This window comes from Oenanthe melanoleuca, chromosome 1, assembly GCF_029582105.1.
Source record: "Oenanthe melanoleuca isolate GR-GAL-2019-014 chromosome 1, OMel1.0, whole genome shotgun sequence".
Lineage (NCBI taxonomy): Eukaryota > Metazoa > Chordata > Aves > Passeriformes > Muscicapidae > Oenanthe > Oenanthe melanoleuca.
Genome location: NC_079333.1, coordinates 97166284 through 97192501, shown reverse-complemented (window position 1 = coordinate 97192501; position 26218 = coordinate 97166284). Strand labels below are relative to the sequence as shown.

General features: G+C 38.7%; 1 protein-coding gene across 4 annotated transcripts in view; it reads left to right on the top strand.

Moving 5' to 3' along the window:
• The window catches only part of SH3KBP1 (SH3 domain containing kinase binding protein 1), a 206146-nt gene that overhangs the window by 59951 nt on the left and 119977 nt on the right, over window positions 1–26218 (top strand). For all 4 annotated transcript variants that reach the window (XM_056501773.1, XM_056502024.1, XM_056501858.1 and 1 more), the window contains one exon: window positions 15873–15996. In XM_056501773.1, the coding sequence (XP_056357748.1) occupies window positions 15873–15996 (124 nt within the window). The remainder of the gene's footprint in view (window positions 1–15872; window positions 15997–26218) is intronic.

Sequence of the window (26218 nt, the reverse complement as noted above, 5' to 3'; positions counted from 1 at the left end):
AGGAATCTGAAATACTTGTTTTGATTACCTGTGTCTCCAGCCTTTGTTTTCTAAATGACAAATAAATTACTTCCTATTAAACTGTCAATGGTGTTAATGTTAAGGTGTGGTTGGTTCTGTTTAAGGATTTGTGTAATTGTGTAAATAAATGGAGACCAGACCATTTATTTTGATCTGTGTGTGTATTTAATAAATATTTGAAATACAGGAAATATGGAATTGACCACTACTTGGCCAGCATAGTCCTTATTATACTCAAGCTTCCTTTTTGCCTTTTTAAATGACTTTTTCCAGTTATTGAATGTTTATTTGTGTGGGCTTGGCCACAATGGATGTGAGATAAAGCTTATTTAAATGAGGAAGCAATTGATTTTTTTTTTAAAAAGTCGTGCTAAGTAAGAAAGGTAAACATGATTTTTAAGGATCCATAGTGTTTAAATTGTTGCTTCTTGTAGCTGCTCAAATATCTGGCCTTAACAGATTAACTAGTAATTATCAAATATGTTTGACCAGGCTAGTTACTTGCCTCCCCCTTATAGGTGAAAGTTCTTTTTCCAGCACTTCAGCTGTTCAATGGACTCATGTGACTCATGTCATTGTTCACACCCTGTGCAGTACTTCAGAAAAAATCAAACAAACTCTTTTGTAGTGTGTTGTAGTCTGTGCCAACTTAAATTTAGTGTTAGTATTGATGGTAAATAATGAAATATGTATTGAAAATGCCTAGGTCTGAAAATCCTTGTAAATACTCACAAATTCAATGTAGTAGTCACTGACTGTGCAACACTTACGTGACAGAGGGGCAGAAGATGGATGAAAAGTGACCAAATGTAGGATTGGCCCATTCTCTTTAAATGAGTGAAGGCTAAATGGAGACACTCCTGTAGGAATGTATGAGGTTCATTTCCCTAGATGGGTACTTGCTACCCATCACCAGCAGGAGCAGTGATGCACTGAGACCCTGCTCACCTTTCCCACACCTGCATTCCCCCTGCCTGCAGCAGGGAGAGCCAGCTCTGCCCTGAGCTCTGCTGTGCTGTGTGGAGCCACATCCAGACCACTTTACAGCCCTGTGTGCCCTTGCATCTAATGTTTGCTGCTTGCTTGCTCTGTATTTATCTTCCTCTTCTCTAGCAGAACATCCTCAGTGAGCCTTGTTTGTTCCCAGTTTTAGACTGGGAATAAAATGGATAGCTTTGTCTTTGATACTTTTCAGTGTAGTATGATGTGTGTTCAGCTCTGTTTCCTTTTCAGAGGTATCTGCTCCCAGGCCACCACTCCCATGAATTCTGGGATGTGTCCACCACAGCCCTTGTTCAGAGTGGTTAATGACTTTCCTAAAGGAGTCTGTCAGTTGATTTGGTATTAAAACTAAAGTGTTTACAAAGTAGAACACACCTTTGTTTTGGGTGTTTCTTTAAACCACTGCTGTGTGGGTGTTCCTAGATAACTTTTTTATTTTTCAATATTTCCCCATGTAGTGGATCACAGGGGAGAGGATCAGTGTATACACAGTGTAAGAAGTGCTGACAGGTATGGGGTTTTGTTTTTCCTGAGGAATGGGCCTAAAAACTTTATTTCTTGATGAGACCTGTTAAAATCAGTAGAACTGCCTGAGTGTAGGTGTACTCCTTGACCTGCAGTAAATATGATAAGGATGTCTCCCAATAAAAACAAAGGAAGCAAGTGCCTTATGCTCTTTGTTGTCAAAATTAATATTGTAAAGGTAAAAAAACCCCTAGATCTGAACTTAAAGCATTTTGCAGTAAAGGCAGTTAAATCTAAATGCATCTAGAATATCCTGCAATTTCTAGAAGATATTGGAGTATCTAGAAGAAGGAGCCTTGTTTTTTGCCTTCCCAGTAAGAAATACAGTTCAGGGGAGGGTGGATAGAGAGTACTCTTGTGAGCTGCCTGGCAAATTGCTTTGCCTGCAACTTCTTGAGTTCAATATTTGCCACAAATTGAAGGATACTCCCTTCTGCTAAGTGAGATTTCTCTCTGTTCTTTTCAAGACATAGTTGTATTTATATTAATTATTCAATGATTTGTTCAATTTTCTATGATTTATATTGTGCATACACATTTATCTTTTAGAGCAGGGCGCTACTTTTAAGGTAGGCTGCTCTTGGGGAACAAAAGCAAAGTAATATATTGTCATTTTTCCTGTCATCATGAGAACTGTGTAAGTCAGTATTTAGAATTTCAAAGCATAGATTGCATGTATATAATTGGAGCCATAGCAGTTTAATAGTTATTTAATAGTTATATACAGTAAGATCTACTTGAAATGTAGATGACTCCTCTTCAACACAGAGGAATAACACTCAGTGTCTTCCTTCAGCCTACAACATTTAGACCAGAAGTGTATCAAATGTTCAAAATTAATTAATCTTTCCTTGATAAATTGCGGAGTAAAAAGAATTGCTAATGCTTAGATCAAAAAACAAGTCTTTTTTCTGTGTATGGCATATGCAACTTTTTCTTCTTGATTCTTGTTTAAAAGTAAAAATGAAAAGCAAGTATGAAGTTTTTTAATTGAGAAGTACTTAAAGGCAATTTCCCTGGGTGTTTTTAGCTGCTGAAATCTTGTTTCTGCTTGCTGCATCCATCATCTGCATCATCATACAGTGGTGTTCAGCAAGGGAAACAAGTTCCAATACCTTTATATATGGTCAGACCACCATTTCATCATCCTTGCTGACTCCTATGCACCTGCTGTCTGCTTTCTTTCTTTAACTCTCATCTTTAAACTTTCATTTTCCCTCAGCAGAACTGCATAATCAGTACTTTTCTGTTATCTTTATCTTATTTACAATAACTGTGAGCCTCAAGCATTCTTGTACCACATGGTATGTTGGGAGAAACCATAGAATAGCTGTCCCTACGTGGAAGGAGACTTGTCCAAACAAAGATCATACTTTCTCATGCAATTCATCTGTGAACAGGAAACCTGCTGAGTGTGCTAAGCAGATAAACATCATTTTTTCTCATGTGGACTTGACCATAAGTCCTGTACTGTTTTGGGGTTTTTTTGTAATACAAGCCAATGAGTCTGTGTGGCTCTGATAGCCATGAAGGTTTGTTTAAAGTTTCATGCTGGCTGAATAAACACTAGGTTGAGAAACTGCAAAGGTAGTTTCAGTATGATGCATTACTTCAAAGGTAGCATGCCAATCCCTTTTGCAAATATTGAGTAATTATGGGATTGAGTAACTTGAGGTGAGGAACGTGGTCACCAAATCTTCTCCCATCTGTGATGCTGGGCTGCACCTCTCCTACACATACCATAGGTATATCAAACCCTCTCAGGCAGCTGTGGCACCCATCACACATTTTTTAGTCTTGAGCAACACTCTGCTGTTCTGGATCAGTGTTGAGCATGGTTATTTCTTCTATTTGCATTCTTTGTGCCTGTTTTCCCTTGGATAAGACCAGAATATAGAAGGTTGTTTTGCTAGAATAGATTGATGAGTACATCTTCTTTTCCCTGCTTGTTCCTTTTTCACAGCTGTAAAAGAGCAGACAGAACATATGAAGAGTCTAGAAAATTCTACCATGAAAAGCTTTGTCCAGAGACCTTCATTCTACTAAGAGAAAGCAGACTTAAAGACAGCTGCTGCATTTCTAGGGACTTTTTGAGACCCATTGTTTAAGATTTTGGGTCTATTTTCCCAGCTATTAAGACTTTATGAATAGGGCTATCTTTTCTAAATATCAGATCTCTAGAATTAAGTCTAATACCTCTAAAGAAACATGTGACCTACATTTTATAAAGGGATTTCCATGGTTCCAGGACATCTTTTAATGGAGATTATTAAAATTGTTGTTCTCAATCTTTTCCGTTTCAAACCTTTTTTTTCCCCTAAGAAATTTACTCTGGGTTTGAGCATATCAGCAATGTGCTGGAACTCAGAAGGCTATACCAGACAAAAAGGAATCCATGAGATATATGGCCCCACTCCAAACTCACATGAATTAACCTGTGCCTGCTGTAATGTTTGCAGGAAGAAAGGTCCAATTAAGGTGGCAAGTAATTGAATAACAAATTTTGCTGGACAGCTTGCAAGAGTAGAAAGACTTGAGGAACATGATTGTCAGAACTGCTTCTGCCATTGGCTACCTCTTGAAATTGTTGGTGCTTAGCACCAGGAAAAACTGGAATCATAATACATTGTCTCCTGAAGCTGTGGCAGGTGGGTGCCAGCAATATTTATAAAGAGACCTCTAGCCCTAAATTGTCAGACTGCAGAAGGAAGAGTGTTAAATTCTAATTTCTGATTTACAAGCCTGGCAGCACGTGCTATTCACATGGTGTGTGATTTGAATAATGATGTGTCTACTCCTGATCTCATTAACCCTGATTTAATCCAGGATCTTATTTCATTAGTTCCTGCAAGCTTTCATACAACTGGTTACACAAACAAACAAAGCCCTAAAAATCCTGTAACACTGTAACTATCTTTCCCTCTAAATATTTTCGTGTTAAATTTTTTTTTCCTTGAAAAAAATCTCAGCTTGTCTTTTAAAACAGTGATGCATCTTCAAGAATCTCAGTTTTAATTTTACATGCAGTGGAACTACCTGACACTTGCCCTCCCCAGGGTTCAATGGACTTCTCTGCACAGCCTTAACAGCTGTATGCTGCAGAGGGATGAGCAATTATGTTGGTTCAATAGAGTATTTGGTGAGAGGTCCATCACAGAACAATAGGAATGTCTGTAATTTGCCCTAACCTTTTTATGGCACAGGTCTTCATTCTATAATGCAGAATTATGGGATTGAAGACCTCTGTAGAAACTTGTGCAATTTTTCATTACTTTCTAATTGGATAGAAAAGTGTCTGTTTGGACCATCACCAAGGCTTTTTAAATGTGGTTCAAGTTAAAATTTTGAAATTTTGTACAGTGTTATTTTACACATTTTGTATGTTTTTGTGTAGCACAATGACTTTCTTTCAGTTTGTGTTGTTTGTTTTTAGTTGTTGTTGTTTTTTTTTCACTGAACAATGTCATTTAGAGAAGATAAACACTCTCTTAAAAAAACCTTCCATATGATTTTAAACAGAGAATGCAAGATACTGGGTGAGTCAGTTAATGTTCTCATTAGAAAATCCTGCTGTTAGGGATCATCTGGTTTGTGATAGGGTTTTGCATAAAGGATTTATGTTACTTTGTCTCTGTCTAAGCCTGTCTGTGTCATAGAGATAGCTTATCTGCTTATCTAACACGTTACAATTTGTGATAATGTCTCCCAGCACTTTTTTTTCCTAAGAGTGTATGTTGTTGCTTTTTTCCGTATTGGTCATCACTTCAAATTGGTGTGGTTGTGAGAAGGAACATAAATACAGCAGAAGTTTCTTATATATGTGTGTGTGTGCACTAATATGTGCAGGGTTTTTTTTTATACTGACAGCAGAAATATTTTTACTACATGAAATACCCATTTTTCACTTTTGAAACTGTAGTCTCTTACATTTTTTAATAAGGCCAGATGCCTATGGGGAGAAACTCTTAGCATGCTAAATTCTGGCATATCCTACTCTCTCCTCAAAGAAATGAGGAAAGACATTGTGCTTTCAAGCAAAGTTAACAATGCTTCTAATAGTTGGTGAAAATGGAACCTTTGTGAAAAGAAATTTGTTTTTATTTGAAACTGTTTGAGTAATTTCATTCTGTTGGAGCTGGACTGGGAGGAGAATGGCTGAGAAACACCTTTAGTGCCTCCCCACTATACTTTCCTGCAGTATTCAAGAATGCAGGGAGGAGCACACATGTGTTTCTGAGCACCTGCACAGATGTGTGTGTGTGTGTGTACATGTGCTGAGAACAGCTGAAATGCACACAGGTGTACTGTGCTATTGCCAGACACAGGTGAAAGGCAGGGCTTTCTGCTGATAAAAGCCTGACTGGGCATCCATTGTCCATGAAGGTTTTAGAGGTGGGGGGAGAAAATGCCAGTTAGAGAGTCTGGCAGCTGAGCATCTTCCCCATGGCAATCCCTGCTGCAGCAGTGCCTTCTGCCCTTAATCCCACTACTCACATATGTTGCTAAATATGTAAAGCAGAACAAATTCCCAGCCTCAGATTAAAACTGGGAAGGAGTGTGTACTGCAGGGGTTCATGGGTTAGCAGACAGCTCCACAGCAGTATTAAATCAGGAAGTTTCTTCCAGTGCACCTGCAGGTTGTGAAACCTGCTGCAGTCTTATAGTGTGATTCTCTGGGAGGTTTCTGAAATGCAAAGTCCTTCTCAACTCTGCAACCTGCCCACTCTAAATCTTAAAGTCTTTGGGTCATCATCTCTCAAGTGTCTCATACATGGATGGTGTGTCCCTCTGTTCAGGTGACAAGGTGGCAGGTTTGTTTTTCCTCACCTTTTTAATAAATTTATAACAGACTTCTGCTTTTGTATTTCTCACCTACTTTGGGGTCACCTGCACATAAAGATCAATAAATGTACTCTCTGTTTTTCAAAGTCTTCCTTAGAGGTATCTTGCCACAGTGTGTACAAAATGCTAAAGAGCTCAAGCACCCTGCCTGTGCCAATCACTTCTGCTTCTTCGTGCTTCCTGCCATCTGCTGTGTCTGTTCATCAGTTATGCTTTTGCTTACACCTACTTTGTGAGGCCTCAGAGAGAGGTACTGTTGTTTGAAAAAAATGGGTCAGGATAAACTGAGTGGCTTGGAGGGGCATCCAGCACCCCATGATTTTACTATTTCCCTTTCTTTATTGCTCTAATTATGATTTTCATGTCTTTCTATAATTTTAATGTCTGTTAAGTGCATTAAGATGTAATGAATTGCTTCTTCTGGTGGTAGTGAAGCTGATCACTGATGTAGCCAAGCAGATCTCCAAAACTCAAACCACAAAGTGCAAAATATGTATTCTTTTTTCTTCCTGGCTTTCTCTGAGACAGGTGGTGTTTTGTGATTGTTTTAAAATGTGCTCTCCACTTTTCTTACTGTTGTATTCCATGCTGTTTCTCATACTCTCAATCTTCCTTCCCCCTCCACCCCCTCCATGTCTCTTTAATCTTTTCTAGTAATTAAAAATACCACAGTAAACTAATTGCTATAGGTGAATATGAGCCTTGATTATATTCCTTTTGAACTGAAGTACAAAGTGTGAGGCTAAAGGATGGAACAAGATTTTTCCTGAGCTGAGCGAATGAAAAAACACACACTCATGTTCACAGCTGAAATATTGCATAAGACTCGACAAATCTGAGAGTTTTGTTAATTTTGTTACAAAGCAGGCACTCATCTCTCTAGAAGTACAAGGCTTTCTATATATGTAAGAGTGTAAATCCTATCCAGAAAACCTTCACTTATCAGAAGGATGTACAAAAGATGTAACAAATAACACAACAAATCTGTATCAATGTGGAGATTCTTTAAAAGAGGAGCTTGAGTTTGCTGTAGGATACAGGTCACTGATGTGAAGAGGAGGAGCAGGGGATTTAGGAGTGGTCTCCTGTGTTATGGGGACATTGCAGCTTGGGCATCTCAGGCTGGGATAAACAGGAGAGTTCAGACATGGATGTCACAGAGAAATACCAGCAGTTTAGGCAGGAGCAGGTTGCACTGTGCCTTCAGTGCACGGTGCTTTTGTGGTTAATGTGAAATACACTGGATGCAGGAGTTAATTTTTTTTCATAACAACTGTTAATTTGTCAATTCATAGTAAACTTGTTTGTTGCAAGTTGTTTGCATAAAATCTGACCTATTAATTTTGTTACATTGGTATTTTCAATTGCCCCACTATTGTCTCAAATGTCTGAGGGATGACCTTTGTTATAAATAAAGTTTATGAATGAAATTGGTACCAGAATTCGTATTTAAATGTTCTGAGAACAATGTTCATGACAGTTGGACTATAGAAGCCTTTACTTAGGGCTTTTTAATGAATTTATGATTGTGCAGGCTGGTTCTAGGTGTACAGTAGATGGTGGAGCAGTGTCCTGACATGAAGCTCTGCAGTGTTCATAAGGCCCTTCCTTCTGAGAAACAAGAGTGGCACTATGGGCTTACCTGGGCAGCCATGAAAGCAGCACTTCTGGCTCTGTTCAAGCCTTTATTTGTGCTGGGAGAGAGTAAATCAGTGCATCTGCTTTATGTAACATAACAAGAAAAACAAAGGAGGGTAAAGCAGGTCAGAGTCCTCATCCTAAGGTACGTGTTCTGCTGGAGTAGATATGCTGCTCAGTATGCAAAACTTGGTGAACAAATTGCACTTTTCTCTATCAAGCTGTAAATCAGATAGAAGTCATGTGAGCCACAGAAATAGACTTGATTTTAAAGGCTAGATACAGAAACCAAAGAGAGTTTTAGGAGGTTGTGTTTAGAAATAACACCAGAACTAGGCAGTACTAGCACAAACCAGGAGGCTTGTCTTTTTTTTTTTTTGGTTTTGTGTCACATGCCTGACAGCTGGGAACATTTCCTATAAACCTGGGATAAGCTGATAGTGAAAAAAGGAGAGAGGATGTGGAATTGGGAGCATGGCTTTTGTCACAGGCTCAGAGGATGTGTGCTGTAGCAGTTTGGGATCTGTGCCTCTGTTAGGAGCTGGGGGTCACTGCTACAGTAGCACAATCTCCAAACCATCCTTCCCCCTCTGCTTGGTGACAGAGCCACTGGTGAGTGGGAGATCTGAGTCTTGATCATGGTGTTTGAAGGTCCCATGTCCTCCCTCTGTGTCTTGGACCTGGTATTGCCCTAGAAAGGGGAAACTAAAACCTAGCAATGCAGAAGCCAGGAAAATAAAAGCTAGGTGGTTTCTTACTTCTCCCTGAAGTGTTGCCATTTTGCTTTTTACAGAATGTAAAGCTCATGCTATGAAAGTACACTGGATTTTAGTGCAGGCAACATCTTTGATTAAAAATAATTTTCATCTTGATTCTAGTTCATTTGCTGGGAAATTTTGTTCCAACCTTGCTTCAGGATATATTGTTTATTTATACTAGAGCTATGACGTTCTTGAAAATCAGAGTTACATTTCTAACTAAGCACATTTATAATTTTTCAATAACTCTTAACTAGTTTTAGTGAAAATGTCACAGGAAATTACTTAGGAGGACTAAATATTAAATTGATGTACTTTGCAGCAGTGTTTTGAGTTATTTAATATAAATGGATAATTGAACTCATACATTGTTTGAAGTTACAGACACTGCTTGCAGGAAATCATGGTGGCAGTTGTCTCTCGAAATGTACAGTATGGTTTTTGGGAAAAGGGATTGAAGGAAGCACATTCTGTATCTCAGAGAGGTCCAAGTGCTTCTGACATATCCATTGACATCTTTTGATAATTCAAATGTGTTGCATTGTTTCCTCTTTGCTGCATATGATTCTGGGCTCTTATTCCTGCTTCCATACTTGGCTTCAAGCAGGGCACATGCTACAGATTTTTAAACTGTGAAAGACTCATTATTTCTCAGCTTTCAACTCTCATTATGCATGTGTCTTGTTTTCAAAAGCTTTGATTTAATCTCTTGCTCCCAGGACGCAAGAACTGTTGTTCCCTTCATTTGGAAGCCACAGACAAATCACCTTATAGTCTGATAGTGATTCTTCTCATAATTTTTCATGGCTCCCTACAGTTTTGAGGAATGAAGTGTTAGCTTTAGGATCTTGTACCTGCAGCAGCACAAAAATGCATTTTGTTGCATTTAGAGTAATGGAAAAGGTTGCAGCAATTTCCTCAAATGTTTTCAGCTGAGTTTCCTGTAAAGGTCAGAACTGCTATAGTAAAAAACTTGAAACTTCAGTGTAGTGAAAATGGCAGAAATTCTTGTACTTTCCTAACTGTAACTTTTGTGGCTGACCTAGTTCAAACCTTTGCTCTAATTTCAAGGAAGCTTTTTGACAAAGGGGCGGAAACTTCAGCATGTAAAGACACATAAAGAGAAGAAACTTCGTTCTTGTAATGTAATAAATGATTCAACTCTAAGAAAAAAAAAGCTAGTTCTTGCAAACAGCAGTAGAAAAACTGTTTTCACTTTGAAAGCTGTTAACTGTTCTCTTTGTCTCCCTTTAGATTGACAAAGCATGTGTCATTTCAACGAGTTACAGTTTTTTAAATACAAAAGATAAGGTGCTTAATTTATAAATTTTATATTTTGAAATAGCCATTTAATAGGGTGCAGGTATACTTGAATGTATTGTATGTGATGCACTTTCATCACATTGTGTAATTTGTTGTTATTTGAAGTTTTGTCACATTGTAAAGCTGACAAGCTTAGGGATAACATCTTTCAAATTTCCTGTGGCTTATACTGATGTAGGATAGCATTAGAGAAGATCCAAATAAAAATGGCTCAAGTATTGTTTAGGATTTTGTGTTTCTTTGGAGAAACTATATTTCAAAGTTTGCTAGAAGAAAAGGAGCTTTTCACAATGGTTTGGCTGTTGGTATCTATGCAGTACAGTTGAATCCTAGTTACAAAAAAGTAGTGTTTTTTATTTATTAAAAGGGTGTGCAAATTGTAAGGGTCTTTATGCTCCCATATAATGTTTGAAACCATAATATTTCATGGAATGAAGCTTGGTTTATTTTTGAAGTTCACAATTATTTTTTTTCAGTATTTCTCAGGTTGAGGATGCTTCTTCCGAGTAAGAACTGCTTATCATATTGGAATCACACTGAAACCCACGTAGATGGGAGGTGGAAGCTGTCTTAAGATTTCTGGCATCAAGAGAGCATCTTTTAGGTTTAGTGGTTGAAATGCAAGGTTACTTACTCAAGGGTTGGGTTCCTGAGGCATAGCCTCTTGAAAATGATCTGCTATTAACCTGAACCTGCAGTTATCTCTGTGTGGGCTAGGAAAGAAGTGCATCATTTAGATCCATGAAATTTATACCAGACAGTGCTCCAAAATCAAGAACCAAGTACTCCCAAAAATTAGGTTCAGAGATATTTTTGAAGCTGTTAGCACACTGAAAGCCTACCTCTTTGCAAGTGGGTTGTGTGAGCGAGACAGCTGCTCATTCTGCAGAAACATCTCACAGGAAGAGAGAGGTAAAGAGCCAAGCACTGTGCTCAGGATCCCTCTGAGCACCTGTTCCTCAGGCTCTGTGTGGGGCTTCCATTGACATCTGTCTTGTGAATTTGGCTCTGGAAGGGGCTCTCATGGTCGTGGAGCCTGTTCCAGTTCACCACAGGGATTCCTGGTGAAGGTTCTCACACTGTGTCCTGCAGAGGAGGCTCAGCATGGCTCAGATGTCAGGCTGTACCAGTCCACCCACCCTGCTCTCCTCAAGGGCAGATTGCCCACAGTGAGTGGTGCCTGTATCTGATTAGGGTGTGATTATATCTGCTGTAGCCAAAATAAGGCCAGAAACCAGTGCAAAAGTCCTGGTCAGGAGGTGCACTGAAGTCCTTGCTGGGCAGGTTGATCTTTTCCAGTATTTTAGGGAAATATAATGTAGTCAAATATCTTACCTGTCTAGTTTCTCCTCTCTTTTATTACACAAGCTTCTTTTTCAAGACACAGCAGTCCCTGAACTTGAAACTGGATTATTAGTTTCTGTTCATTCTCCTTTACCATTTTAATTCAGCTATTCTTCAGCTACTCATGGCAAATTGAGGACTTCTATCCTAACTGAAAGTTTGCTTTCTACTTATTTGTGTACATGGAATTTCTTCTTTAAAAAAAATAATATCTGAAAACTTCAGAAATGAGAACTGGAAATAGGTTTTGTCGTACACTGGGGAAAGTTCCCACAAGCCACCTTTGATATGCATGGGTTTGCAAGCTCATTTGCCTACTCTTTCCTCATGGGGTAGGCTTCAACTCCTTGCAGATCTGGAAGGACTGGGTTACATAGGGAGACTTCTATAACTGGTGAAGCACCAGGCTTTTAGGGCCATTGTAGTTCATTTATCAAATATGCTAGGTAGTCATTTTCAGTATATTTTTTGCATTAAAATGTAGTAAGCTGACTTGGTATATTTATTTGGCCAGAGTTGTTTGTGTTTGTTTTCACTTAATTTTTCAGGAAGAAATGGAGTTTTGAGTAAGCCATTGTGGTATTTTAGAGTAATAATCTATTTTTTACAGTAGGTTAGAGTGGGGATAGCTGTAGAGAGCTATGTCAATATTTCTGAATTTAATAGCAGCAAGGGTCCCTTTGGCCTGAGGATAAGGGTGCCTGGCTCTGAGCCACAGCTGAAGAGAAGTTTTAAAATCCTAAATTCCTCAAGGGTAAGCACTACAGAAGAGAAGACAGCAAGGAGCCAGAAGCAACATACTAGAGAGAGGAGAGGGGCTGTAATATCAGCACCAGGGTTTGCTGCAGGCTGCAGTGGTGAGGCTGCTGTAGGCTGGAGCATTTGTTTTGTTTTGTTTGTAAGTTTTTAGTCTTATGCTGTAGACTAAGACCAGGAATTTAAAAGATGGGTAAAGCTCTTAAAGATGGCATTGCTTACTGCAAAATGTGTGCTAAGCCACTTAGATATGAGTGTTGCTAAGTATGAATATGTTAGTAGGGCTGGATTGACCTTTATTTCTGTTTTATTATTTAGCCAATTCTCCACTTTTCCTATTAATTCTCTCCAGGATCTGTAATTTCAAGCTGTTGGAGTTGATCATGTCCTGTTACTCTGGGCAGTAGCTATGAAAGATTATGGCCCTTCTCATAAGCAAGAAAGGTGTCAGTAACAAAAAGTAGCTCAAACAGGTGTTAGAAAGGCACACAAAAAAAGAAATCCTTAGACAATTTTGGTGACTACAAGGTGCTGAACCTTCTGTATGAATTTCAGCTTAGTGGACACTTGGCACTTGTGTCTTCTTTTCATGAATAGTGGATGAGGAAGAAGTGCAAGACTTCCCACCCTACAAACAAATCCCAGTGTCTGGGAGTAGTCTTGTATTCCTTTGCTTTTTTCAGGAGCCAAACAAGGCTTTCTCAGAAAGCTGTCAGCAGCAGCAAAGGCACCAGTGTCATTCATCTGGAGACTAAAGGGTACAGCATTGTTTTGTGTTATAGCAGACAATTCTCTCTGTCAGTTTTGAAGTTGCGAAAGGACTTCTTAAAATTAAAAAATATTGTACTGCCGTTTCAGAATTTGTGAATTGAGGATTTAATTATATTCTGACATAAAAAATTAAAAAATGACACAGTAATGACACACAGCAAACAAGTTCTGACAAGATGGGGTCTTCTGCAGGATGTTGTCTTGTGGTCTTGTTCTCGTGAGAACGCTGCTGACTCACAAATTCTGTTTAAATGGCAGATAATTTTTTAATACACAGTCAGTTTGTCACCTAGCTGCAAAATAAATATAAAGCTCTGGGTGATGTAATTCATTATACATTTTATTTTTAAAGCTGTGAAAAAGAAGCTTTTGGAATAATGTATGTGTTAAGTCTAGTCTACTTCTTTTGGAAAGTGATATATTCTTCTAAATGCATACAGCATTCTTAAATTCTCACATGGTTCACTTTTTTTACCAGAACAATGCACAATATTTATTCTAACAACAGCAGCATCTATCACACAGGTATCATACAACTTTCATACACATATTCACATTTGTTATTTCAGTTATTATGGTTACTGAGGAGTTGTCTTTTAGATACTATTTTAGCTGTATAATGGCAGTAGACAAAGGATTTACTGTACCTTCCATAGGCAGTAACTTTTAAAACTTTTATCTCTGCTAATGTACTGATACAGGAATACTGTATAGAAAATGCTTTGGACAGATATAGAAGACTGTTTTAATGTTGTATAGCGAGTAGGTCAGCTTTGAAATAACAAACAGTTGGTTTAGGGAAATAAAAGGTTAAAAAAATTATGAGATTTGGGTTTAAGGTGAATCTTACAGAGAATAACTTAGAAATTCTTGCTTTGCTTGATGCTGTTCACATATGAGAGCTTCAGAAACTTCAAATAGAAATGTGCTTTCTATGCTTTATTGCTCATGTCTGATAATCTAAATAAGATCTGCAGTATTTCCTGTGTATGGTACAATCTTGTGGGGTTGTGGAAGTTGATCATGCACTGGGATGTAGAAGAGGGCAGTGAATGTAAAGAGAGGAGAAAAGGTAGAGGTTTTTGTAATGGGAAGAGCTCATCCAAAACCATCACCTGTCTCTGATGCCTGTTTAATGTAGATCTCATTAGATTTGCAGGTGACATCAAACTGGGGGAGCAACAGACTTGTTTGTAGGCAGGGCCGCTCTTCAGAGGGCCCCAGACAGGAACATCATGGAATCCAGCAAGGACAAATACCAGTATCTTGCCCTGGCAAGGAGGAATGCTGGCAGATCTGTGCAGTGGGAACAACTCTGCTGAAAAGGACCTGTGGGTCCTGGTGGGCAGCAACATAAACCTGTGCTGGTCTTGTACCCTGGCATCAACCCAGTGAACAGCATCCTGGGCTGTATTAGTAACCTGCACATTGAGGGAGGTAATCCTTCTTCACCTGGCACTCATAAGTCCACATCCAGAATACAGCATCCCATTTTGTGCATGGAATGAGAACTTAGCATAAAGGGAAGATATTGATGAGCTGAAGCAAGTTCTGTGGCTGTGGAAGCTGGAGCACATGGTCCCTAAGGAGACACCAAGGGAGATGTAGGCTTGTTCAACCTGAAAATAAGGTTTTGGGAGAACCTTCTGCTGCATAAAAGATTGTTATCCAGGAGATAGAGACACACCCTTCACAGTGATGCCTGGTGGGCAGGACAGGAGAGAGCAGACGGGGCTTGAGAAGAAAGTTTCAGGCAAGATGTAAGGAAAATTTTTGTCACTATAAAGTCAGTCAAGCAGTGGCTTTTGCAGCCTCTGTCCTTGAGGTTTTCAAGACCCAGCTGCTCAAACAGCCTTGAACAGCCTGGTCTGACCTCAGAGGTGACCCTGCTTTGAACTGAGTTGGAGTAGGGACCTTCTGAGTTAGTTCTCTCTCAGCCTGAGTGGTTCTGTGGCTCTAGGACAAAGTTCAGAGCCAAAACTATTTTTTTCTTTTTTCCTTCTCTATTTTTGGGACATGGTTGTAAGCAAATGGTTCAGCCTCTATAGTGTATCAATTACCTGTCTAGAAAATGGAGGTAATGCTGTTTGTTTGCTTCAGTGGTGTTTCAAGATAAGATCTATGAAAAGTGGTGATATTTTGGATGCTTTGTCAAAGTGGGTATAGACAGCAACATGCTTAGGCTTTTAAAGTCTGCCTAAGAAGCAGAGAGAAAGGATACTGTGCATCTCCAGCAGTAACTGTGAAGCTGTTTTCTGGGGAATTACTTCAAGTGAAACCCCACCATATACATTTTCAATATGTATTGTCAATCACCTTAAAAGGTAGTGAGCAGCAAAATGTGTCAGTGTTAGCAGCAGCTCTGACAGCAGTCTCACTATATGCTTCTACCAATTATGGTAACATTTGTCATATTTTCCTAGTTAATGGCTTTTTTCCTGCTATGGGGGTTGTTTCTGTGGGCTTCTCATCAGAGGGGAAACAGACTTAGCTGCCTTTTACATCAGGAGCACTGTACTGGTTCTGTCTGTGTATCAAATGTACAGCTCCCTGCTTGATAAACTGAGATGTCTATTTTCCCCCCCCACACACCTTTCCGCTTTGGTGATCTTCACTAAGAGATTTTTTAAAGCTGTCCTCCCATTTTCACACATAAGGAGTTATTTTTAGAAGAAAAACAATAGTGCCCATTGGAAAAGGTTACAGAAAATTGCTTTCTTTTTGTGGCATTTCAACTTTATAAGAGTCTTTGAGGTTACATTAGAGCAGGCAGAGGCATGTTCATAGAAGTTTTAAGAAATCTTGAGAGCTTGAGATTTAGAATATTCTGTAATACCTTTTTTTTAACAGGTTCTTTTTTTTTTCTTTTCCCTCTCTACCTTTCTTCTGCAGGAAATAAAGAAAGACATGAAGAAAGAAAATACTGCCAACAAACCACCAGAGAAGCCTATAAATGAAGTTTCCAATGGAAGCCCTTTACTGTTGTCTGAGACAATTATTAGAACCAACAAAAAAGGTAAAGTATATGGACATTAAATGGAGATTAAATTCAGGTTCTCCAAAATGTAAACATTCTTTGTTTCTAGAAATAAAGCTAGAGTCTATTTAACTGAAAAGGCATAGCAGGAATAATAATAGTAAAAAAATATTTGTCCTCTTGGAATGGCATATATGGATGCATGTCTAATATTTCCACATCAATTTGCACAGACATCCCTTTCTTTTTAAGGAAATCCCTCCTCCATACATTTAATTAAGGAAAGCTGTGTGAGGAGATTGCTAAAGCTTATTAAAATAAGGACGTGGCAGCTTGCATATATGGAGGGTTTTGCACAGGGATGTCAGTCTACATTCACATATTCATGCTTTATCTGGGACACAGAGCTCTAAAAATGTAGGGGGGGTAAAGTGGAACTTAATGCATTAGTTTCTTGGGAAGTGTCTTTCACTGCCTTTCATTTGAGACTGGAATGTGTGTTCTTCATGTCTGGCTTGACTCCCAATGCAGATTCCCATGTAGGGTTTTGGGTTGCTGTACTGAAAGCCTCCAAATCTTGTGTGTCATTCCCTGTCTCCCAGCCCTGCTTTCAGAAATATCAGAACAAAACAAAAAAATTGCAAATATATGCAGCATTTTTCTTTGGGTTATGTTTATGCTCCTGTTTGTTGGTAGGAGGACAGCTGGGTCTGTGCAAGAAATGAGCTGTAATTTTTTCTGGAGGATTCACTAAACAGTTTCTTGCTTGCTGTCTTACACAGAATAATCTGCTGTTGTTAATCATTGCCATAATGTAATTTCCATTTTGGCATTTCTTCTATACTGTTAGGATTATTATGGGCTTTTCCTCTTATGTATTATCAGCTAACATTTTATTTGAGCTACAGTTTCAGTAGAGTTCTTATACTCCAGGTTTACAACTGCAAGTGAAGAACAATTAATAATTTTTGCAAATTGTATGACTTGCTTTAAAATGTGAAGCAGACTAATCTTTACCTCTTTTGCAAGGATTGATATCCTCTGAAACAAAAGATAGGAAATAAATCTCTAAAGATTTTGTCTTTTGAGCTTGCAATGTCATCTTGAATCTGGAGACACGTCCAGCATTTCTGCTTTGGGTCATAGGTTTTTCAAGCAATAGCAGAATTAAATTACTAAGAATTATTATTTTTCATGGCTGCTATACAGAACCATATGAGTAATTGGGAAATTATCTAGGGACAAAGTTTGTTCCATATTGCTTCAGCTGCTCTTTGGAGAAGCTAATAGCTGTGGCAGATGCAGAGATTTGGTTCGGTCACAAGGGAATAGCACTCCAAATATGATTCTTAGAGCACTTTCTCCTCCTCTTTCTTCCCTCTGGCTAGAAGCAATAAAGCATTCAGGAGAGAAAGATTTTTCTGTCTCTAGCTGAAGATTACAAACCCTCGTATTTACTGAAAGGAGAAAAGCAAAGTCTGACATGAAGATCTGTAAGCTGAGGTAGGGGTTAGGTTTGGACGTACCAGATTTCATATTAGGATGTTTGCTATTTCATTGGACTTCATTGGTGGGGATTGCACTTCTCATGGCCCCCTGTCCATCTTGGCCCAGTTGGTGCACTGTTCATGTTGGCTGCTTCTCCACAGCCATTTCCACTGCTGCAGACAATCAGCTGCAGGGGCAGCACAGCCAAGGATGCACAGAGCACACAAGGCCAAGAGCTTCCCCTCATTTTTCCTGGGATCAGTTTGACCATGGAGCCACAGTAGCCTTGTTTAAGTGTGGAAAGCTGAGTAAATAGGTACTGCTGTGTACAGAAAGAGTTTTCTAAGATCTGTGTGGCCAATCTCATTGTGGAAAATGTTGCCATATCATACTGAAGAAGGAGCCCTAAATACCATGAGCGTTATTTTCTTCAAGTGTTCTTGACCTGGGATTTTTATTAAATCCTAACTCAATCTGTTTACTGATCACAGAATGTCACCTGAAAGACATGAAAGAGGGTACAGGGTGTTTGTGTTTCATTGGTTGGTTGGTTTGTTTTCTTTTTTTCTCTTTGCAGTTAGAAAGTGAGGAGGGCAGGGATGCATATGAAGGTCTTTAGCCACTGTTCAGCAGTGAAAATGATAGGCAGTATTATTTATTTGCTTGGGCAATGTAATCCTGCTGCTTGCAACTTCAGAGCAGATCCAGTGACGTGGTAGTAAAGCATTCTGTGCTGCTGCATTGCTTTTATTACCAAGATGATGATAAGTGCTATTCTACTGGTGTAGTGTTGTATTGTGTAGTTTTACTACTTAACTTGGTTGGCCTAATTTAAGTGTCAGCACTTTAGCAAGCATTTACATTTTGAGGAGAAGAATCTTGGCCTCTTGGGCTTCTGGCTTGTAAAGAGTTTTTCCTTGAGAAATTTTGACCAATGTCCAACAGTGGTATTCAAGGAAAATAGCTAAGTTATTTGTAAGAAATATCTAAGTAACTAAGAGGAAAAGAATAAATTTCTGAACTAAAAAGGTTTTTAGGATCCAACTTTATATCCTGTTTTCTCGTGCTAATTATTTCCAAGTACAGTATTGAAATTAGGTGTTCTAAGAATAAAAACAGTGTAAATTGGAATAAGTGGCTGCATAATATTTATTTGCTGACTGGGGTTAAACCACAACAGTTATGGGTGTTACTGCTTTGGATTGCATGTGTAGCATAGGAACAAATTAAAGTTGGGTAACCCCACCAGCAGTAGCCTACCTGGGTGATTACTTCCATTACACAGTGAGGGTTACAGCTGGTTGTATGCCATCATTTGTGCATCACTGAGGTTTTTGTTACAAAGGCCAAGAGGAGATGGAAGGATTTGATTTTTGTCTGCTTTTCATTGTGGGCAGTAAAACCAGAATATGTCTCATCCTTTAATGTTTCTTGTTGACCACAAATATTAGTGACCTAATGGAAACGAGCAGTAGTGACCACTGCTGTGGTGGGCATAATTGAGGAAATGCTGTTACACCTGGCCTTGATGTATTTGTGTAGCAATTTCCTCTCTTTACAGGGTGATAAGTATGATCTGGAAGTCAGGGCTACACATAAGAAATAATGGGGTTATTTTCTAGATCTGCCACAGAGTTGCTGTGGAATTTTTGCTAAATCACTTGAACTGTTGGCTAAATTACCACACTTATCCTCCTAGGTCAGGTATTTTAATATGTATTGTTCTTTCAGATGGGCAGGGCTTTATTTTTTCTGATTTATTGCAGTGACATATCCAGATTTATGAGTAACTTCCACGTATTTCAGGTGTCTCTGCCTTAGGCTGCCTATTGGCAAAACCTGGTTTGTAGTTGCCTCATTAAGATGATGAGATCTGTTCCAGCATGGTAATGATGACAATTAATATGCAGGAAACAGAGCATTTTAATTTAGCACTGCAGTGGGCTCATGCTTCACCTCTGCAAGGCTCAGGAAAGGACCATTTGCTGGAGTGTAGGGATGGGGCTGGGGAAGCGTGATGTGCTTCCCTGGCTGCTCCCAGGGCAGCAGCAGCTCTGGGCTGCTTTGATGGGTGCTTCAGGTGCTGCAGTGTCAGCCCTGCCTAGGGAATAAGGCTGTGGCACTGGGGCACCTCTCTGAAGCTGTAGGAATGTCAGATGTTGATTGGCTTGCATATTCATTGCCAGAAACTGGGAGGGATCATTCTTTTGCTTCTTCCTATAGCTCATAAGCCAAGAAAATCCTTTCCTCACCACGAGTGGGTGTTTGAGTATAACTTCACCCTTCTTCAGACTTTTTTGTTGGCATATAGAGCTATTGTTCTAAAACTTTTATAAAACTGACATTAAAAAAAAAAAAATAATGAAAATAGCTTTTTTTCTATTTAGAATTGCCATTGTTGCACTTTGGTAATAGCAGGGTGGGAACGCCTTTCCTTCCCTGAGAATATTTTCAGATTGTTTGAAAAAAGCAAAATTATTGCTATTGTTGCAATTATTTAATAACATAAGAAAATTACAACCAGGTCTTGGAACAGAAAAGCACTGAAAGATATATATATATTTTTTCCTAATATGCTTTTCCAACATGGTGAAATTCCACCTCTTCTAAGTTAATTTTCAAAATCTAAAAGCAGATCCAAAGTTGGGCAACAGTTTCAGATCTGTCATAAATTCAGTGTGATCTTCATTCAGGTACAAGGGATCATAATGGAAACTTGCCTTCTATAAGCTTTAAGTGGCCATAGCTTATTTTAGACTAGCTTTGTTCTGATTTTTGAGTATCCTATTTTTAAGTATCTTATTCTTTGTGCTCTTCTGTGTGTCTGGGAACAAGAGCCCACTTGCTTAGGTCAAGTTGCAAAACTGGAACTCATAGACTGTATTTTGTAAGTAAGCTAACAACAATTGTTATATGAGTAAACATATTTGAGGCAAAGATATATTGCCTTGTCAGATATATTTGTTTTCTATAAACTATAATTGCAGGCTGCATTGAGCCAGCAAATCTGGAACAGTTTATCACGTGTTACATATTCTTAATCAAAGCCAAATACTGAAAGCAAGGAAAGTTTTTTCTAGTTCTCTTGAGAATTATTTAATTTACCTTCCAACCTACATTTAAATAATAAAAAGCATTTGCATGCAATGCTAAGAGGGAAGTTTTCTGTAAATAGGTTTGATGATATAATAGGTTTAATTTAGGAATAAATAACAAGTCTTTTGTATGCAAAACTGAGACTTAAGCCCATTTTTGTAAATTAGAGAAATGGGAAAAGCATTTTGCAAGAAAAATGCTTCATCATTTTGTTCAATAGTTTTTTGATTATTTGGATATAAAAAGGCACCCCATTTATTAGAAACACAAGCTGTTGGCTTCTCAGCATGTGAATGTGCTGACTGTGAGTCTTGTATTAAATGATCTATGTAAGCTATGATTCTGGTCATATTTTTCAACAGAAAGGCAAGCTTCAAAATCTTTTTAATGAAATATTTTATTACCAAGAAGTGCAAGTGACTGCTTTCATTGTGCTTGATGAGGTGTCTGGCCCTCAGCATGCTCAGCTTTGGTTTTCCTTTCAAACACAGTAAGTTTGAAGGCATTGATCTTTCTTTTCTTGGATTATTCTTCTGCTGTTTACACATTCAGGGCCTCTCCACAGATAGGCTTTGGTGTTCCCTTGCAAATACTGCCAGCTTCAGAGAAATTATTGCTAGCAGGAAAAAAAAAATCCCTTTCATTTTTAAGATCAGCTAATTGGTGTATAATCAGTATACAGTTTACACAAATATGCACAAGAACATACTGCTCAGCCTATTAAGGTTAAAATATGCATGCAACATATGACACCAACCCAAAATGAGACATAAAAAATTAATGGCACAGGAAACTTGAATGTGCAAAATATTTATTCTTTGCATTTAAATACTATATCTGCATATGTAGTGTCTCAGATAAAACACATTTCCTTTAAAAGTACTGTTTTTTGTAAATAAGGGTGTAAATTATCCCAGTATTTAGGTAAGCTGCACTGCCCTGGAAGTCAATGCTTTCAGTTTAGAGAGGCAGGAAAAGACACCAATCTGGTGCTGGACATGTGGTTGTGTCATTGACATGATTTTATTTATTTATTTATTTATTTATTTATTTATTTATTTATTTTGGCTGGAAGAAACATCTCAGTGCTGTCTTCTTGGCAAGAGTGGAATGGGTGCTCACTCATTCTTTTCAAGCACATCTTGTTTATGAGTTCAATTTAAATAATGACATAAGTTATATAAAATCTAAATTTCTTTTCCTGTGTTATAGTCATTTGCTTCCCTGGTATTCAGTTAAGGTTTCATAATCTATCCAGATTCCAGTATCTTGTTCCAGGGGATCATTTATTTTCTTGTTATTTACTGTGCAGTGCCCCCCATCTTTTTTTAAAATTGTAATTGCTTACCCTTTCTTTTCAATTATTCCTTTCCTGTAGCCTTCATTAATGCTGAGCCCTGACTTAGTTTCTGCAATTTTGCATAGTTGGATCTGTCCACTGGTCTGACATGAAGCTCTGTGCAGGAACAGCCTATAGAAACAAGAAGTAGAAATCATTCTGGATTTGAAGTGAAATTCCAGGTAAATTCTATCCTCTGGACATTTGTTTGCCTCAGTGGCTCTGTTGTGTGTCATATATTTAGCTCTAGGAATCCCACTTATGGGCCATGCTGGGAAGCACTGAGCAAAAACACAGCCACTGCATCAAGGAGCTGACTATACACCTGTGTGTGTATATATTATGTATGAAACAAGGTTACAGATAATTTAAAAAAAAATTGAGTAATGTAAGAGAAGATGCAATATTTGGGCAATTGCTAGCTGGATATTTTTTGGTTTCTTGCAGTCAGAGCACACTTGTTTTAGTAAAACATTTAGATTTGGATCTGCATTTGGAAACTGGGAGGTCAGAATGGAGAAAATTGGGACAATGGTTTAGAATTTAATTTTAATCCTGTTGGATGCTGGACAGGACAGAGAAGAGGCAGAAGATGACCTTTTCATATGGAGCCTAAAGAGATTTGAGAAAGCAGTCACTGCTGAGCATTCTCAGCAACTTCCAGGTGAAACAGAGGGAGGTAGTTATGGAAACAGATGTGGGCATCATTTAGTTTTTTGGCTATTTTTATTTAAGCTAGATCCAGAATTATATGAAAAAGCAGAGAATTTTTAAGAAGAGAGTGAGAGTGAACAAGTGAAGTGATGGAACTGGGCTACAGGGAGCATTGAAAGAATAAGGAGAAGAAAGTATTTTTGCAAGTAATTTATGTTTATGCACATACACAAAAATGACACAAAAGTGCTATTGAGGAACTGTTTAGAGAGTGGCAGCTTCTCTTTCATAAACACTGAAAAATTTTTGTCTAATCAGTTAAAGGATTTTTTTCATTTCTAAAAGCTTTGCAATACATTTTATAATCCTGAAATAGAAAATTGTCAGGTAAATAATTTATCATTTGTGTGAGCCATGTGAGCTCAATTTTATCACAATATGTGATAACTGTCCACAAGGTACTAGTCAAGAGCAAATATATTGTCAAACTCAGGTGCAAAATGTTTTTCTATTCAAATTTATATTGAAATCTCCTTTAAAGAATGCAAAACCCAATAAAATATGCTGGTTGTTGAGGTAACAACAGCAATGTAACCTCCTCTTGTCTCAAAACTATGTTTCCCCATCATAAAAGTGACTGTTGATTTTTCCACAAAGTTTTGCAGAGAAAAGTCTCCCTGCTGCCAGCAGTTCTCTCAGTGCTGATGGATGTCACTTGGCACCCAGAAAGGCCCTGCTGCCCTTGGGGTCTGTCCCTGACCTTTCACCTCTAGACTGAGCTGTGTCTGTCTCCTTTAGCCTTTCATCTGGGTGGTGTGGGATTTTTCAGAAAAACCATGGCTAACCTGATTTGAAAATGAGCAGGCCAACCTTTCTCCCCTGCCCCTTCTCATCAGAAGATGAGCAGGGTGGTTCACCTGATGCTGAGCCTTCGAGCAAGACTTTGGCATCTGTGCACATTTCTCAGTGCCAAGACACATCTGGCAGCTGTAATGGGAGAGAGTTGGACTTCTTATTCTGTGATAGAGACAATGAAAGCACAGAAGAAATGCAGAGATACTGTTGTGGAATACAGCACACAACTCTAGACTGAAAATTTGGGGTCAAGAGCATATACTTTGTGCAAGTTTATGTATTTTCCATGAGCTCTGAAACTTCACAGGTGGACTTTAAGCTGGGTCAATAATACTTTTCTTGTTGTTCCTCCAGTTAATCTGGATGAATTTGTAACTGCTAAATGAAATATGCCCGTGTATATGATATTATAAATATGCCCCTGCAAGCACACTGACAGGCAGATCTTGAGTCCAGAGCTCCTTTACCTTTGCTTGATTGGGGGGTAGCTGGGATGGTGCTGATTTTGAGGAGTTGGGGAACTGGTGTTAGCCTTTCCTGTGGCTGGAACTGGGGCTGTGCAGCTCTTTACATCCTTCCCCCATGGCCTGTAGATAAGAGAAAGCTGTGCTATGTAAGTTACAGCACTAATCAGCATCCTGAGGTAGTTGAAGGTTTCTGGCTCCTGAAATCCTTTGAATGATTTCTGGGGTTGTAGGTGAGAAGCAGGGCCTGTCAACAGCTCCCTTGGGTGTCCTTCAAATTGCAGTGTCATGCAATTTGGATAAATAATTGATATTAGAATATCTTCTTTAACCTATTAACCCTTCCCTGAATAAAAGATTTTTGATTGTGGGTGAAAGTTTAATGTAAATATATGCCTTTGTACTTTTTTTAAAAAGCTCCATACTTGTGCTCTCTGCATTGGCATCAAGTGAGTTATTCTGCTGCTGTTGAAGTGTTGTTCCTACACTGAAGTGAAACCTTTTCATTTCTGTCTATTTGGACCAGAAGGACACTACAATTATTATTCAAGACCATCTTCTGATGGAATGGTGTTTATAAACCCAAGTTGGAGCAAACTTCTGCAGAAAGTGGCTGGAATGTACAAAGCAAAAAGGAGCTGTGGCTGCTGGTAGGAAGGAGCATCACTGGGTGGTTTAGGAGAGCTGAGCAGAGCTCTGCTCAGAAGGATGCTGTCCTAGGGACCGCTGTCAGCCACCTTGCTGTGGAGTTTGGATAGCAGAGTGTGTCTGGAGAGGGGTTTTAACTCTGAATACATTTTGCAGAGGTATTTTTCCCTGCTCCCTCTCCCATGTGGGTATATGCAATCTCTAGAGTGGTTTAAGCAAAGCTTTGCTGTTCTCTGCAAGTGGCAACAAACTATGTGAAAGCAATGCCCATAAGACACACTGTTTGGGCTCTTTTGCAATGTATGATAGATTCTATGATACATTTTACCTTTAGGAATTGATGCATGCTTTAAACACAGTCTTCTGATAAAATGCCATGCCTGGAATAAACTTGTCACTTCATTCACTTTAATTACTTTTCACACACTACGTGAAATACTTTGGTTCATTGGGTTAAAAGCCCCTGAAATTAGGGAAATTGCTTTGCTATAACTAGATTTGAAAAACACATGGAGGTATCAGACAGTGTTGATGATGAATTATCCTGAGGAAGATGGCATTTTTGGCTATTTAGGCTTTTAGTTTTCAAATTCCTATTATGCAGGTGCAGTAACTTGAATAACAAGATAATTTGCCTGCAAAGGTATATTTCTTGTTTCCACTGGTATGAAGTTTCCTATGTTTTATTTATTGTATACTTCATATATGATTTATCTTATTTCAGAATTTTCTTCTTCACAGTCTACCCTACCATTATCAAGGTGCACATAGCATGGGACATTGTGCTGTTATTGCTTGTGTGTTGTGATGTATAGTACCATTTACTCTATTTTTTATGGTTATGTCACAGTTCTCTAGTGTTATTTCACAGTTAAGATACACCAGTCATTTGCATTAGTTCCTATTCTACATCTTTTTGCATTCCCCTTTCAATTATAAATACATGTTTGTGCCTGGTCCTTTCTTGCTGTTAATTTGTAGAATCATCCTCTATAAAAATTCAAAGCATGTTGCTGATGATGGTTAGTTTCCAAGCTCATTGGTGGGGTGGTTGTGCTTGACAAGGGAGTGAAATGTGGAAGTGCTGACAAGTGGCTGATGGCTCATTCTTGGCCCCAGGCACAGGATTGCAATATGAGAGATTATTATTATCTGTCACACAGCAAGAGCTGTTATTTCCTAACTTCGGCGCCGACTTTATTTAGAAACAGCGGTGGAGGCTGGGCAGAGTTCCTCATGGTGAGAAGCAGCTCCCTGCAGATGCCCAAATTAGCTGGGAATGGTTGTTGAAGTCAGCAGGGGTGAGTGCCACTGGCATGGTCCTCTGCCTGGGCTGCATTGCTCTGGTGAAGGCCCTCCTGCTGTTACTGCAGCATCTTCTGTGGCTGCATATTTGTTAATCTGCCACTCTCCAGAGAGCCCTGGCACCACTGTGACAGCCCAGGATATATCTGCTTTCCCCCAAGAAATACTTGGCTGCTCCAGAATCTGTTTCTGATATTGTTATGTCTAGGGACCAGATTTTACCAGCTCTCTACCCAGAGAATGCTCAGCCTAGCACTGAAAATACTCTACTATGGTAATTCAGATTAATACCACACTGTTTTGACTTTCCATAAACTCTATTCATCATAATACTGTTATTTAAAGCACAATTTATTAATATGTATTATGATAATATTTTTGTTAATGATGTGTCCAAGCCTGATGCCATTGT